At 50.8% G+C, this 13,727-nt stretch overlaps 2 protein-coding genes across 2 annotated transcripts in view; one reads left to right on the top strand and one right to left on the bottom strand.

Annotated features, from left to right (window-relative positions):
- Positions 1-2,742, top strand: part of SLC46A1 (solute carrier family 46 (folate transporter), member 1) — a gene marked incomplete at its 5' end in the record, with an annotated part of 3,123 nt that extends 381 nt beyond the window's left edge. The window contains 4 exon segments of the mRNA XM_009876069.1: positions 3-465; positions 853-936; positions 1,971-2,127; positions 2,667-2,742. Of these exon segments, the coding sequence (XP_009874371.1) occupies positions 3-465; positions 853-936; positions 1,971-2,127; positions 2,667-2,742 (780 nt within the window).
- A 4,654-nt stretch (positions 2,743-7,396) lies between these two features.
- On the bottom strand, positions 7,397-13,722 carry SARM1 (sterile alpha and TIR motif containing 1; the record flags this gene model as incomplete). The annotated part of the gene is made up of 9 exons (XM_009876067.1): positions 7,397-7,526; positions 8,075-8,196; positions 8,301-8,490; positions 8,954-9,047; positions 9,168-9,403; positions 9,893-9,984; positions 10,110-10,322; positions 10,504-11,122; positions 13,676-13,722. Coding segments are annotated over 9 exons (1,743 nt in total), but the record flags the coding sequence as incomplete, so codon positions are not given.
- Between the last annotated feature and the right edge of the window lie 5 nt (positions 13,723-13,727).

The following is a 13,727-nucleotide window of genomic DNA, read 5'->3' as shown; positions in this document are numbered from 1 at the left end:
AGGGGTACATCAACCCCTTTTGGCTCGTCTTTGCTGCCAGTCTTGCTGCCGCCCTCTACGCTGCTTTCTGCCTTCAGGAGTCGGTGAAGCCGCGGAAACCGGCCAAGCTGTTCACGCTCAGTCATTACAAATCTGTCTACAGGCTGTACGTGGCCCCAGAACACCTGAGCTCCAGGCGGAAGCTCGCTCTTTACTCCCTGGCTTTCTTTCTAATTGTCACTGTACATTTTGGAGCTCGGGACCTCTTCGTTTTGTACGAGCTTGGCTCCCCTCTCTGCTGGGCTGCTGACCTCATTGGGTACGGCTCAGCTGCCAGTTACCTGGCTTACCTGAGCAGCCTGGCAGGGCTGCGGCTGCTGCAGCTCTGCCTTGAAGACACCTGGGTGGCAGAGATAGGGCTGATCTCCAATATTTCTGGACTGGTTGTGATTTCTCTTGCTACTACAACAACACTGATGTTTACAGGTGATGTTGAATTCTTAAATCCCCGTATCTCGGGCTCTTAGCTTAGACATGCCAGCAGATGCCGGAGGGCGATGTGCTTTGGGGACCCATTCAGTCACGTGGAGGAAGTTCTGCCTCTGTTTCAGCACGTGTAACGACAAAACTGTGGCTTCTTAACAGCAATGCTGACCAAGCACGAATTTAAAATTGCGACCATGTAGTTCCTAGGTGAGGCTTCCCAGAAGCTGTATTATAGTGCAGACATAAAGTGCATCACATGAGGCAGGAGGGTGAACTGGGTGTGAATAGAGCAGGGAGAAACTGCCTGGAGCTGCAGATTTCTGGGATTGACTTTGGAGACTATTTTTAAAACTGAACTTTTCCTAATGTGCTGTGTCTTGCTCACAGGTTATGGGATTCTCTTCCTTTCCATGGCAGCCACTCCAGTCATCAGAGCCAAGCTCTCCAAGTTGGTCAGTGAGACGGAACAGGGTAAGGAGTTAGCCACTGTGCTTAAACCAGGTCCTGAAACACTGTCTGCTTGAAACATTGAAACCAAACTGCCCTGGGAGGCTGGGACTTCCCTTGCTCCTTTGGACTCTTGTGATCCTGCATTCAACCTCAGGCTCAGGGTAACGTGTTTTTTTTTTCAGAGTAATTGTCATTCATCCATTTAGACATTTTCGAGATGAGGACAAGGGAAGAGAAGCAAGATGAAAAGCATTTCATTCAAGCTCAGGAATAGTTTGTTCGTCCATCAACTTCTGTTGTGTAGAGGTTGTGGAAATGAACATTTCCACAACAAGGAGCCAAGAGTTAAAATGGATTATGTAACAGTCAGAAAATAGTGATTTCCCTGGCCATGACTCTTTTCTGTAGATGAGTAACAGTGGGAAGAAATGTGGTGTTGTTAAAGGCTTGTATCATTGACCATGGTGAAAGATCATAGATAACCCATAGGAGGGGCATATTTGCCTTTCTTCAAGTAATTTGGAGAGCTTGCACTTGCTGTTCAGCACTGAGTGCCTCTTCAGGCAGAGGGGCGGAAGTGGGAAAGATCGAAAGGTGACTTTGCACAGTTCGTGTTTCTTTTATTAAAATGAACGTAGTGCACGCTTGATACCACATTTATGATACTAACCCCATAAAGTGCAGTCTTCTGCTGTACTTAATGTTTAACAAGTGATAAGATGTGCTTGGCAGTGAACAGATCTATATTGGCCTGTCTGAAGAATTTACAGTCAAGCTGATGTATGATATCTGTGGTCAGCTCTGGTGATGCAAATTCTGGAGGTGAGGTGGTCCTGGCTACAAAGCAGATGAGCTTGACAGGTTTGGCTGCCAGACCAGCACAGCGTGCCTGATCTCTGCCCCCAGCTCTTGCTTACCACATTTGATAATCAAATGTTTTCTGATGGGAAATGCAAACCCTGAGGAAGATTCACAGAATCCCACTGAAGGTGATACATTAAAGACGTTTGCAAGCAGGGCTGCCTCCCCATTAACCTCTTTTATATCTTTTCCAGGTGCTCTCTTTGCTTCTGTCGCCTGTGTGGAAGGGCTGTGTTCACTGGTGGCTACAGGAGTGTTCAACTCTCTCTACCCTGCCAGCTTGCACTTCATGAGGGGATTCCCATTTCTCTTTGGAGCTATAATTCTTCTTATTCCAGCAGTTATTATTGGGTAACTTGCTTCAAATTTCTAAACTTTGCCATAGGACCTGTGAAATGTAATGTGAAAAATACTATTTACTCAGGTTAGATACTCACAGTTTTTGAGGCTTATTTTCAGTTATGCTTATGAGAGGATGTTTAGTCTCCCCTGTAAGCAGAGGTGTGAATCCATTTCTTCTGGCGTCCTAATCCCAACGATCAACTTGCAGCCCAAGGAATGTAGCTGCTGACATTCAAAGTGCTTCAAAGTCTCACTCTAGCCTTAAAGTGGAATCCAAAATCTGGAGTTGAATTTGAAAAAGAAGGAGCTGTCTTGGCAGTCTCTCTTCCTGTCCTTTCTTTAATAATGAAAGCAAAACTGTGTGATGATAGAAAATAAATGCCCTGTTAAGTCCTGGGAGAGAGAATGTGTTGGAATTTGCAGTAGAAGTGCAGCAAACGACTCCTGGCAGGGTCGTTTTGTTTTGTTCCTTTGAAATTTGAAAATTCACTTCATTGACTGCCATCCCAGTGTACCTTTGTAGGCTCTGACTGTTCCTTCTTTCTTAGGTCGATAGAAATGTGGGACTCAAACCATGACTACAGTCACCATGCAGATGCTTCCCTGTCCCCTGCAGATGACTGAGCCGCAAGGAGTTGGCCAGCTCACCAGTGTCCATCTGAAAACTGCTCTTTATGCTTCCCTTGAAGCACAGATTAGTGTGAAGGGGACACCTTGCTTGTCCTTACAAATTTTTAAATGCTAAATATTTGGAAATCATGTCACTGACTACCAGCAGGAACTCAGTTTGCAGATGTGAATGCCTTCTCGCCATTGTGTTCACTCATCTGTCAGAGAAAACCTAAGAGACCTAAAATCCAATCAAGAGCAAAAGCTATTGTTTGCCATTTGCAAGGCTGGTTAGTGGTTTGGTGGGAAGGGAAACTTCCATGGCATGCTTTTAGTGGTGAGAGAGGACTGTATTCTGGTTTAATTGCTAAACATGTTCCCCTCTGAGTACTACAGTGTGCAGCAGATGAGCTGTTGGTGTGGGTGAGGCCCAGACCGAAGCCTGCAGAGCAAGACTGAAGCAGAGGGACCCAACGGCGTGCTGCTGAGGAGAAAGATCTGCGCTCCGAGTCAACATGTTCTCCATAAAGTCATGCGTATGTCGCATCCCAGCCCAGGATCCCACAGAAATCCTCACGAGGAGCAGTATTTTGCTGCAGGAGTGCTGTTGCCATTCTTACTGACTAAACTGGCTTTAGCTTCACAAGTTAGAGGTGATTTTAAGTTTTACAGATTTTAATGCATGAGGTGCTTGCAGTGAGGAATGCCAGTGGCGTGTCCTGCTCAGCCCAGGATTTCAGAGGTGCTTTTGAGAAGTAATTGCTCATCTGAGAATACTAACCTGCAAGTGGGTGCCTTAAATAACCATTGCCCAAACTGATGATGTTAAGGCTAAAATTGACAAAACTGGGTTTCTCTAACTAAAGACCCTTACATTGTGATGTGTGTCCAAGTGTTGTGTGAAATTACTGCTGTGCTTACGGCAGAGCCAGAAGCAGTCCTTGCTCATCAACACACAGAGCTGCTGGTGTGGGGACAGGACTAGTGTCTTTGCAGATAAAATTACACCTCAAAATTTTGTGTTAGGGACCTCACTTCTGCTGCCCTTCTCAGCGTATGTTGATGCCAGCAACCAGACCTTGTGTTAATGGTGCTCTTAATTGTGCTTTTCAAAACATTAACTGTCAAACTGTAATATTGAAGTATTGCCTCAATTCTCTTCAAAGTGTCATAAACCAGCAGTTCTGTGCATATTATGTTGCACACACTGTTCAGATGCGTGTGATAATGTCTCTACTGTGAAATTGCTTAGCAGATGTTACTTTCAGAATGAGTAAAACCTCCATTGTCTTTTATGGTTCATAAAAAGATAGCTTTTCTTGTACAGCTTTTCATGTCATTTGTCCTTGCCTTGTTCTTTGCTTCTCTCTAGTATGCTTCTTCCTTTACTGAAGACTGCAGTAGAGAGGAAGCAATGGAAAGTTACCTGATTTGTAGAGAATGAGCATGTGAGAGTCCTGGGTCATGAAAAATGCAGGTTTGGGCCTTGCAAGCAGCCAAAGTTTGTTTTTCCTGAACGCCACCGTAAAGCTTGTGGGAGTGCCTAGTCAGTAACCTGTGCTTGAATATGCAGCAAATGTGAAATGCCTATATACAGCTTTGTTCCCTGTTCATTAGGAGTTTGTGGTAAAAGCAGGAGAGTTGGGGACCGGAGAAGCAGGAGGTGGAGAAGTAGGTTTTAAGAACTTGCTGTTATGTCACTTGTTCCGTGTAGTTATGCCAGTGGACAGAGACAGGATTTACATGTCTAATACAGGAGTTAAGCCCAGAATTAGCCTCCCTGAGGAACAGGGCATGCTGTTGGTGTGGCATTAGATGTTTGTGGCTGAACTGATTGCAAAGGAAATCTCTGCTAGACAGACTCCAGCGCGAACAGCTGCTCAGTGTTGTGCAGAGAAGTGAAGTGTGTGTACTGGCTCCGCTTTCTGCTTGTGTCCGTGTGTTTGCAAAGGAGACATTCAATAGGGACTATTATGCTCTATTAAAAAAAATTAAACCAAACTTCTTCTAGGCTGTTCTCCAAGAACTACATCCATGAAGCAAATACACGGTCCATGTGTTGTGACTGTGGGCAGCAGAGTCCCTGGGGATGCGGTGAGCTACAGCAGTCCGTGCAAAGATGAGTGTGAGGTGAGAGTCCCCACAGAGCATGGTGCCTGGAGTATGTCACTTCTGCTGCCCCTTCAGAGGATGAGAAAGCGTGACGGCAAGAGACAGCAAGTGTGAGAAGGCTGCAGGGTGTGAAGCATGTGACACAAGCAGAAGAGAGGTTGAGATTTAGAGTATAAACCAGATTTATTAATAATGTCAGATAGATAGAACAACTTTAAATACTTTCTGACATGACATAGCAAAGGAGTAAGGAAGGGTGAGGACAGAAGGAGTAATTTCCTTGAGACTGTGCAGACTGGAAGGGGCTGAGAATGAGATGTTTTGTCAAGAGCAGGGTGAGTTCATTAAGGTGGAGATAACTGAGCGATGGAGAAACAGGAAGAGTCACAGGCTGGGCAGCTGGAGCATGAGATGGGATCTCATGGCAGGTGAGACATCTAAACTGTCAGAGGACAGGTAACTCTTCTCTGCATTGGATGGTGGGTCAGGAGGTTAATTGCTAGAGGGCTCCTGGGAAACAAGACACAGTAGTCTTACTGTGTATTAACGTAGGGAGAAAAACTTTGACTGTCTGGGACTCTCAGTGTCCATGGAGACCTTGAGATTCAGTCAGTTACTCAAGACTTTTCCCTGAAGCAGCTTAAAAGTGGCTTTTATCCTTTGGCAGCTTCACCTTTGGGCTCATCTGCTAGCTTCCTTGTATTTAATCTGGAGATTAGATAGATTCTAGTTCTGATGAATGCTGGGCAGATACAGCTATTAACCTTTCACTGGAGAGCAAAGATACCATTAACTGTGAGCTGATAAGAACTATCCATAAAGCTGTGATTAAGCACCAGAATTTACCTTTTTTTTTTTCCTCAAATGTTTGTGGATCTAAGGAAATACGTTAGTGTTTCTGCCAGTTAAGGCAGGCAGCAAGACTTCAGGGAGAGCCAGGAGAAGGACAAGGTGGCTGAGACTCCTCATCACCTCCTGAAAGAGTTATCTTGAGCAGGGACAGGCAGAGGAGTTCGCTGATTCTGTCAGCTGGTGCATCAATCTGGTCTCAAGTGTCAAGGCAGGCTGGTGTTCCCTGGGCATAGCTTGTTCTTCCTCCTTGTGTGTGCTCTGAACAAGGATATCTTTTTGCATTATTCACTTTGCTCTGCATCAAAAAAACCCATCCAAACTCAGGTAGGAGTTGCAATTTCCAGTCCTAATTACAAAATGGCACGTTGTGGATAAGGCTGCTCTCTCTCCCAGTAGGCGTGAGGAGCAGCACGGGGCTGGGAGGGCAGGATTCAGGGCAGGTGTGTCAGGGTGCCTGTGATTCCTCACCTGCAGTGTTAGCAGCAGGTGCTGCTGGTCCTGCTCCCAGCTGGTGCTCATACTTGTCAGCCTCCACCCACCCTTTGCATCAACTTCCCTCTTTCCTGGTATTTCAAGATGAGTAGCTGCAAGAAGCCCTGGTAGGTGTTGAGGTTGGTAGAAAGAAACAAATGCTGCTTGGTATTGCATCCAACGGAGAGTAGGGAAAACCCTGAGCTTGAGGAGCTTAGGCAGTGCTGTCGGGGATGAGTGGTAGTCAGCAAAGAGGTACTCCAGCTCCTGTTTGAAGGACCAGACCGTCTGCTGCGAAGCACCAACATCAGAATAAAATACAGCCAGTGCATAAGAACTCCAGAAGTACAGTACAGCAGTTAGCATCTTCTGTATCTGCATGGATACGTGCTTTCCGGAGTCAGAATCCCGTGTCCTGTGCCCTGTAAGTATAGACCTGATGAAGTGGTAAAGCTGAGCATCAGGTGGAGGTAAGGGGGTTGTTTTAAAAGCACTTTTTGCAAAGGTCCTGCAGAAACTTCATGTGATCTAACCCGAAACTTCAGTCTCCACAGTTAAAAGCACAAAGTGGTTTTGCAGCATTAGGTGGTGAAAGGCCCTCAAGAAGGAAGCAAGCTCGTGATAAACAGACATTACTGGGAAAGAGAAAGCTTCTGCTGAGCAGTTTAGAAGGCTTCTGCGTGTTATCTTTCCCAAACACAGAGATTTCGTTAAGGCTTAGCTGTTATTTGCCCTTTCCTGCTCTTGGCGTCTGGCTGCAGCGATATTCCCGTGGCACCAGCAGAGGCCATCTGATGCTTACAGAGCATTCCCTCTCAACTGTTCTTCTCTCTCACTCATCCTCTTGCAGCGTAACTCTCGTCAGTTCCCTGGTTCTCAGTCCTCGGATGATCCCTCCTCTTTGGACGCGTTTCTGGAGGAAGCTGCAGCAGTCTTGGTTACTCTCTCACACCCTGTGTTGCAGGAGGTGTAGCCTGCATGTCCTGCCACCCCAGGGGACAGTATGGAAGACAACTCGTCCACCCCAGAGTCTGCCCTGGCTTGGCTCACCAGGCACCATATAAGTGAGTACCGGTCTTGTAGCTGCCAGGGGCTTGCATTTGGAGGGTAAAAGTGGGGGTATTGAGCTGTAGGCCTTGCCTCAAGCCAGAGTACTAGGATGGGGAAAAATCTAGAGGGTGAAAATTGGCCCCACAGAAGAGGTCTTTTGAGGGTTGAGGCAGCTGTGCTAGTTCTAGGTCTGCCCCAGGGAAGGCAAGCAGTCCAGGCCATTCTCTGACCCAGCTGAGGAGTCCCGGGAGGAACGGCCCTGGAGAAAGCGGATGATTTTGTCGATTGTGGCCTCCTGGTACTCGTGGGACCACCTGTGCTCGAAGGGAAAAATTGATTTAACTTTTCTGTTGTGCAAGATGCCACAACATACATAGTTCTGTTCATTTGAGCCAGGAGCCAGAGACCCTCTTGCTCCACCCAGCTCTCTAGGAGCACCCCTTTTCCCCATGGAAAATGAAGGAACACTGGATGCTCCAGGGAAGACCCTTCCCCTGTGCCCTGCCAGGCAGGTTGGGATGCCAGCCCAGGATGCTGCCGCGTGGAGGGGAAGCAGAAGGCGAGAGGAACCCTAATGAGGTGCGAAACCTATCAGCATCACTCCTGCCTGGAAAGCTGAGGTCATGAGGGAGGGGAGCTCTGTTGCCTAGAGGATCCCCAACACAAAACCAGCAGAAGGGTTATGGTGGGAACCTTTTCCCCCTTCGTGTTCTGGAGTACCTCAAGTGACTCACCTCCCCTTTGGCCTGTTCTGCCTCTCTCATTGGCTTCTCCCAATTTCCTTTGCTCTTTGCTACTTGCTTACGCAAGCCGTTCTCTCTGGGTGTCAAGGAACGCCTTGGCGCGGGTTCCTTTTACTTACTTGATACCATTAAATTTCAGGACAGCCCTCATGTCCTTGGGAAGTGTTTCTGGATCCGGCCACTCGAAATGGTCTGTAACAGGTACAATGTTCTTTCCAGAGTTCAGGGCTGTCACAATCTCCTGCAGGAACATGCAAGTGGTCAAGCTATGGCCCATGTCAACCTGTGACCATCCCCTTCCTGCTCCAGCATCCACCCAAGCTCCCACCTGATGGCATCTCCTACCTTGTGCACCCAGTCCTTGCACTCGGGGTCTCCCATGCATTTGTCGAGTGCATTCGGCGAGAGGACCAGCACAAAATTGCGGGCGCTCATGACACTCTGGGTCAGCTTGTCCTCAAACTTCCCTGCCTCCAGCTTCTCCACGTCAATGAACACGCTGAAGCCATGCAGCTGCAGGTGGACCTTCAGCAGGCTGGTGGCAAGAGGGGACATGACTGTGAGGAGAGCTACTGCCAGCACCCCATCACGCGCTCTCCCATCACTTTGGCCAAGACATGGTGAAACAGAAGAGCAGTGAGCAGGCCACCACAGAGAAGAGCACGGTCCTTGAGACTCCAGCTGCCAGCCTGCCTGCTTACAGGGATCATACAGAAAACACGGGGAGCCAGGCACTAACTCCCTGCTGTGATCCTCTACAGCCCTACAGCGCAGCGTGGGAAAACGGTAAGTCAAAGAGGAACAGGGTGGCAGTGACAGGACTGAGAATGAGCCTGTCTACAGCACAGCTTATAGCACGTGTTGTCCCCATTGGCACTGCAGCTTTTGGCAGCCTCTCCCTCCTGCCCGTTGCAGCCTGCAGCTCTTCTGTCTCCACGCTTTTCCCACCACAGCTCTGGGCTTCAGCCCAGCACCACATCAATACCTGCAGGACTCACCTGGCCAGCTGCGACCCAGTGCTCCTCCGGTAGCTGATAAACACGTCAGTCCCATCTGATGCCGTTTGAAGTGTTATCGGGGAGTGAAGTGTTTCTAGGCAGAGCAAAGAGCAACTAAAAGTTAAAAATACCCAACAGCTCATCCCAGGTAACCCCCTTGGTACTTGACCCCACCCGGTTGCTCTGGCACAGCGAGCAGCTGCAGGACCCACACCCCTTGCCGCGGTGAGGATGCGGACACGGTGGAAGCCCGTGTTGATGTGACAGTCCTCCTGCAGCTGCTGCTCTGTCACCCGGTGCAGGAAGTTGCGGTTGATGCCGCACATCAGCAGGTTGTACGTGTACTGACGAAACTTGGGGTCGATGCCTCCCAGCCAGTCGGCCAGGTTGCTGCGGTCGCACGTGGAATAGTTTGCGAAAGTCTTCAGCTCTGTCAGCTCCCGGAAAAACCTGGCAGAAAAACAAATGAAAGCTGGAAGGGGAGGTTGCTGGACCAGGCAGGACCTAGAGACATTTGTTACATCTTGTAAGTGCGCAGAAGAGCGTGGCTACGTGCTGTAGTGAAGAATGAGCTAAAGGAATAGAAGAAGAGAAGAGCAGACACTGTTCTTGTGCAGTGGCTGTTAGTCCTCAGAACTCAGTGGTATGAGGAGAAACTCGGGTAGGTTCCCACCTTTCTGGGTAACTTGCAGGGTCTCACCTTCACTGTGCCACAGGTGGTCTCCCCATATCCCACACCTCTCCTGTGCATTGGCCCTGTTGCAGGACTCCCTCTGGGACTGCATACGGCGCTGAAAAAGCCCTGGCAGCCTAGGTTTTGCATTTTGAGGATCTCTGCTCTTGTCTTTGCAAGAAGGGAAAGGCACAGACCTTTTCCCTGGCTCTGCCTCGGTGACAATGACCATGAGAGAGGCCAGCGTGCCCTGATGGTGGACTCACCTTTTCCGAGTGATGCTGGACTCCATCCCCAAATCCTCCTGAAGCTCCTCCTCTGTCAGCCTCAGGAGAATGTCCCCATCTACCTGGTGGTCCTGCCAAGAGAAATCCAGGCTGGAAAGATGCCAGGAAAAGCTGTTGGGTAAGATGTTTACATCCCTGCTGCAAGATGGGGCAAAAGGACCCATCCAGGTGTCCCTCCCTCAGCATGCAGCCCTACCAGGAAGCTCTGGCAGTACTTGTTGAATCCGATCTGCTGCAGCCACGTCTGCACCTCGCAGGGCTTCCAGTTGGGAACTGTGGGCAGGATGCGCCGAGGAACCTCCTCCCCTATCAAGCGCAGCACCTTTTTGGCCAGGGAGGAGGTGGTGCTGCTGGTGGAGTAGCACACAACCCTCTTCAGGCTCTGCGTAGCCCCAATCTCACTGAAAATCTGGGGATACAAAAGGAGGAGACATCACTTTGTTTTCCCTCCTCCTCCCCACAACCTATGTCCGCCCCACTGAGGACCAAGGCACTTGGTGAGCTCCTAGGAGAGCAAAAGACACCAAAATGCAGTTTGTGGTAACCCTTCCCTTTTGCATCTCCTTCCTTCAGGCCAACCTACCCTTTACCTTTGTTTTCTTCTGCCTGGTTTTAATGGCAGCCTCCGTGCAGAGGTAGAAGGCAGCGATACACTGTGCTTCCAGCCTCGAGCTGTCCAGCAAGAGTACCAGCTGCTGCAGGTCCTCGGCCGTCCTCCCCTGGCTGTTGTCGCCGCTGCCCAACATCTCGCAAGCGAACTGCTCCGGGTCCAGCGAGGCAATGAACGGTTCCACCAGAGCCAGCGTTCCTGAGCGCTCCACCTCCTTCTCGATTTCTTTGTTGGTGGCCAACACCGTGATGGCCAGGCACGCGTGCAGGCGGATTAGTTCATCGTCTCTTGAGAACACCAGCGGGAAAAGCCACTCTGCTGTCCTCTTCTCGATCATGAGGCGCTGGTTGGCCTGCCCTCCGTACATGGCACAGTTGGCCAAGGCCATGGCACAGTGCCTCAGCACGATGGGGTCTGTCCAGCGGCACCAATAGAGGATGGCATCCAGGCCTCCATCAGAGATGAGCTGGAAACACGTCTCCTCGGTGTGTTTGAACATGTGCTCTAGGATACCAGAGACACTCTGCGCCAGCTGGGGAACATCTCGTTCCTTGGCTAAGTTCAGAATCACTCCCAGACCGATCCGAGCGATCCGATCCCTGCGGGAAGGAGAGGCACAGGCAGGTGAGGGGCAAACAGTCGTGCAGGGGGTAAGAACAGTGACTAGCATGTGAACTCCCCCACGCTTTGGTGGCGTTGGCCCCATGACAGCCAGATGTTTCCCTGTGGAGCACAGCTGCCAGATATGCTGTCAGGCTGTGATGCAGAGACCTGCGACAGGCTGGTGTTGGAAGAACCTCTCTGGATCTCATGGAAGAGCTTGTGATGTGACAGAGCACGGGGTGCACGGCCCATGACCACCATGCCAGAGGCTTTCATGCTCAAGGTAAGATGTACGTAGCAATTGACAGTGGAGGGTAAGCTAATGCCAGCTTAGAAATAGATCTGCTTAGTGAGCTTAGCTGGGTGTGTGTGAGCTGCTTCGTGTTTGGGGGTGAAAACTCACCTGTAACCAGTGCTGTTCTCTGGCTGCTCTCCAACTTAGTGCCAAGCCCAGGACAGGGGTTTCGCAGCTGGCTGAGCAGCCACACAGAACTGGCCACAGGGGCATGTGAGACAGGGAGCTTGAGGCATGGGATGCCAGAGTGGAGGAAAGCTGTTTATTCCCTCAATCCTATGCTCTCTCAGAAGAGGACAGCAAGAGCCTGGGGGCAGGCCAAAGGCCACCAGCTGCTGCTCGGCCATGGCTGGCCTTGGGCGTGCAGTGCTGTGAGGGTGGTCTTAAAATGACACCTGAGTGGAGCTGTGCCCTAAAAGCGGAGTGAGGAAGGGGCAAATGATGGGCTCTTGGCTGCCCTCTCATGAGCTTGCCTGGGATGAGATGGCAGCTCTGTCTCTGGAGATGAAATGGCCTGTTTGGTGCTGTGATGAAGCTGTTCTGTTCACAGGGCACAGGCGCTGGTGCAGATGCTCGATGCTGTGCTCTTTGTGAGGGCAGGGGCACGTTTGTCCCGCAGTGATCGTGGGGGTGAAGGCACGTCAGCCTCTCCGCACTGGCAAGCGGGAAGAGCATTTCTGGGAAGCCTGTGGCCCGTATGGCTCATGCTGACCTTGGGGTGGGTTTGGCAGCAAATGCTCTGGAGAGTTCTTGAAAAAGAAGCCCTCATCTTGGCTCCAAGCCCAGACTTGGCCGCAGAGCTGGATGACAAACACAGCCCTGCCAGGTCCCCAACTCTGTGCAGCTACAGAGATGGAGCCAGGAGAGGTCCAGCTCCCAGCTGAGCACCATTGCTGCTGCACACAGATGCTGGGAGAGGTGTCTCAGCCAGAGGCTTGGGTCTGCACCTCCCTGCCATTGCTCAGAGGTTGACGGTGACTCAGGCTGCAGGGAATGAGAGGCTGGGGGCCCAAGGCTGCTCCGAGACACTGGAAATGAACTGCTCATGGAGCAGAGACGGTGATTTCAGCAGCTGCTTTCTCTTGCCAGGAAGCTAAGTGCTGAGTTCAGGCCATGCCAGCGATGTTTCCTGGGATTAATTCCACTCTAATGGACTTTCCTGATTTAGCTGTTGCTTCTTTTTGCCTGCCAGCACATGCAATGAGGCCCAGGCCAGGAGTCCACATCCTTTCAGCAAGACATATCACCCATGAATCTGGAGCAAGAACTTAAGCTTTGGCCAGGTTTCCTCCACATACATCTAAAACCCTGGCTGAGGCTGGCTGGACTTGGGTGCACTGAGAGAGAGCAGAGCTGGCAGAGCTGCATGTTTGTTTGTGGGATGCTGGGAGAGAAAGGCCTGCCCCAGCTCACAGCAGGTATATGGCTCCTCTCTAGGACAGGCATGCCAATGCTGCCACCAGGGCATGGCAAACCAGGGGCATAGCAGAGAGTTCACCTATCAGGGGATCTTGCAGAAGTGTTTGAAGGGCGAGCTGCGTGTGAGTGCCGTGCATTTAGATGCCACGTGTGCACATGCACCCTCATACACATGCTCGTATGTATAGACACACGCTCCCCCCACCTGTGCTAACGCTTTGGCAGAACGAGCCCGATGCCTCTTACCTGTCCTGGGCAGCCGCACATGCCTCTCCAGCCTCTGGGCTAGAGGTCACAGGCTGGTGGGCTCTGAGGGCCATCCTCTGGGCAGCCCCTTCCTTACGGCCTCACTGCAGCCCTGGTCAGCAGCAGAAAGTCTCTGGGAACTGGATTTGCCCTCCTTCTCCGGCTGTGGTTATGGCTAAGAGGGAGTTGTGTCTCATCCTTGGAGTCAGATGCTCTGGGCCAGCCAAACCAACCCAGCTCAGCCGTGGAGGGTGTCTTCTCTGGGTGGTGCCCAGCTGAGGGTGGCTCAAGAGGACACCTCGATTCTCACCAGCATCCCTGAGCTGAAGCTGGTCCTCCTCCCTCCAGCTGTAGGAGGGGCAGGTAATGCCATTGCCTGGGCGTGACCAGTGAGTCAGGGACACCGATGTGCAAGTGCTGGCTGCAGGGGGACGCAACGCCGAAGGGGTTTGATGCACCGGGAGCTCCCAGAGCAGGGAAATTTGGGAGGGATGGGTGGTGAAAATCCCTGCTATGCTGGGGGGGTGGGAGTGCCCGAGGTGGGGAGGGCTGTGCCTGTGGGGGAAAGGGGAGCTCTTTGCAGACTCACCTGTTTTCTGCCACCAGGATCTGCTCCAGGAGTTTTCCTGCCTGGCATTTGG

Source organism: Apaloderma vittatum, unplaced genomic scaffold, assembly GCF_000703405.1.
Source record: "Apaloderma vittatum isolate BGI_N311 unplaced genomic scaffold, ASM70340v1 scaffold26359, whole genome shotgun sequence".
In the NCBI taxonomy this organism is placed as follows: domain Eukaryota; kingdom Metazoa; phylum Chordata; class Aves; order Trogoniformes; family Trogonidae; genus Apaloderma; species Apaloderma vittatum.
This window is presented reverse-complemented; position numbering and strand designations above follow the sequence as displayed.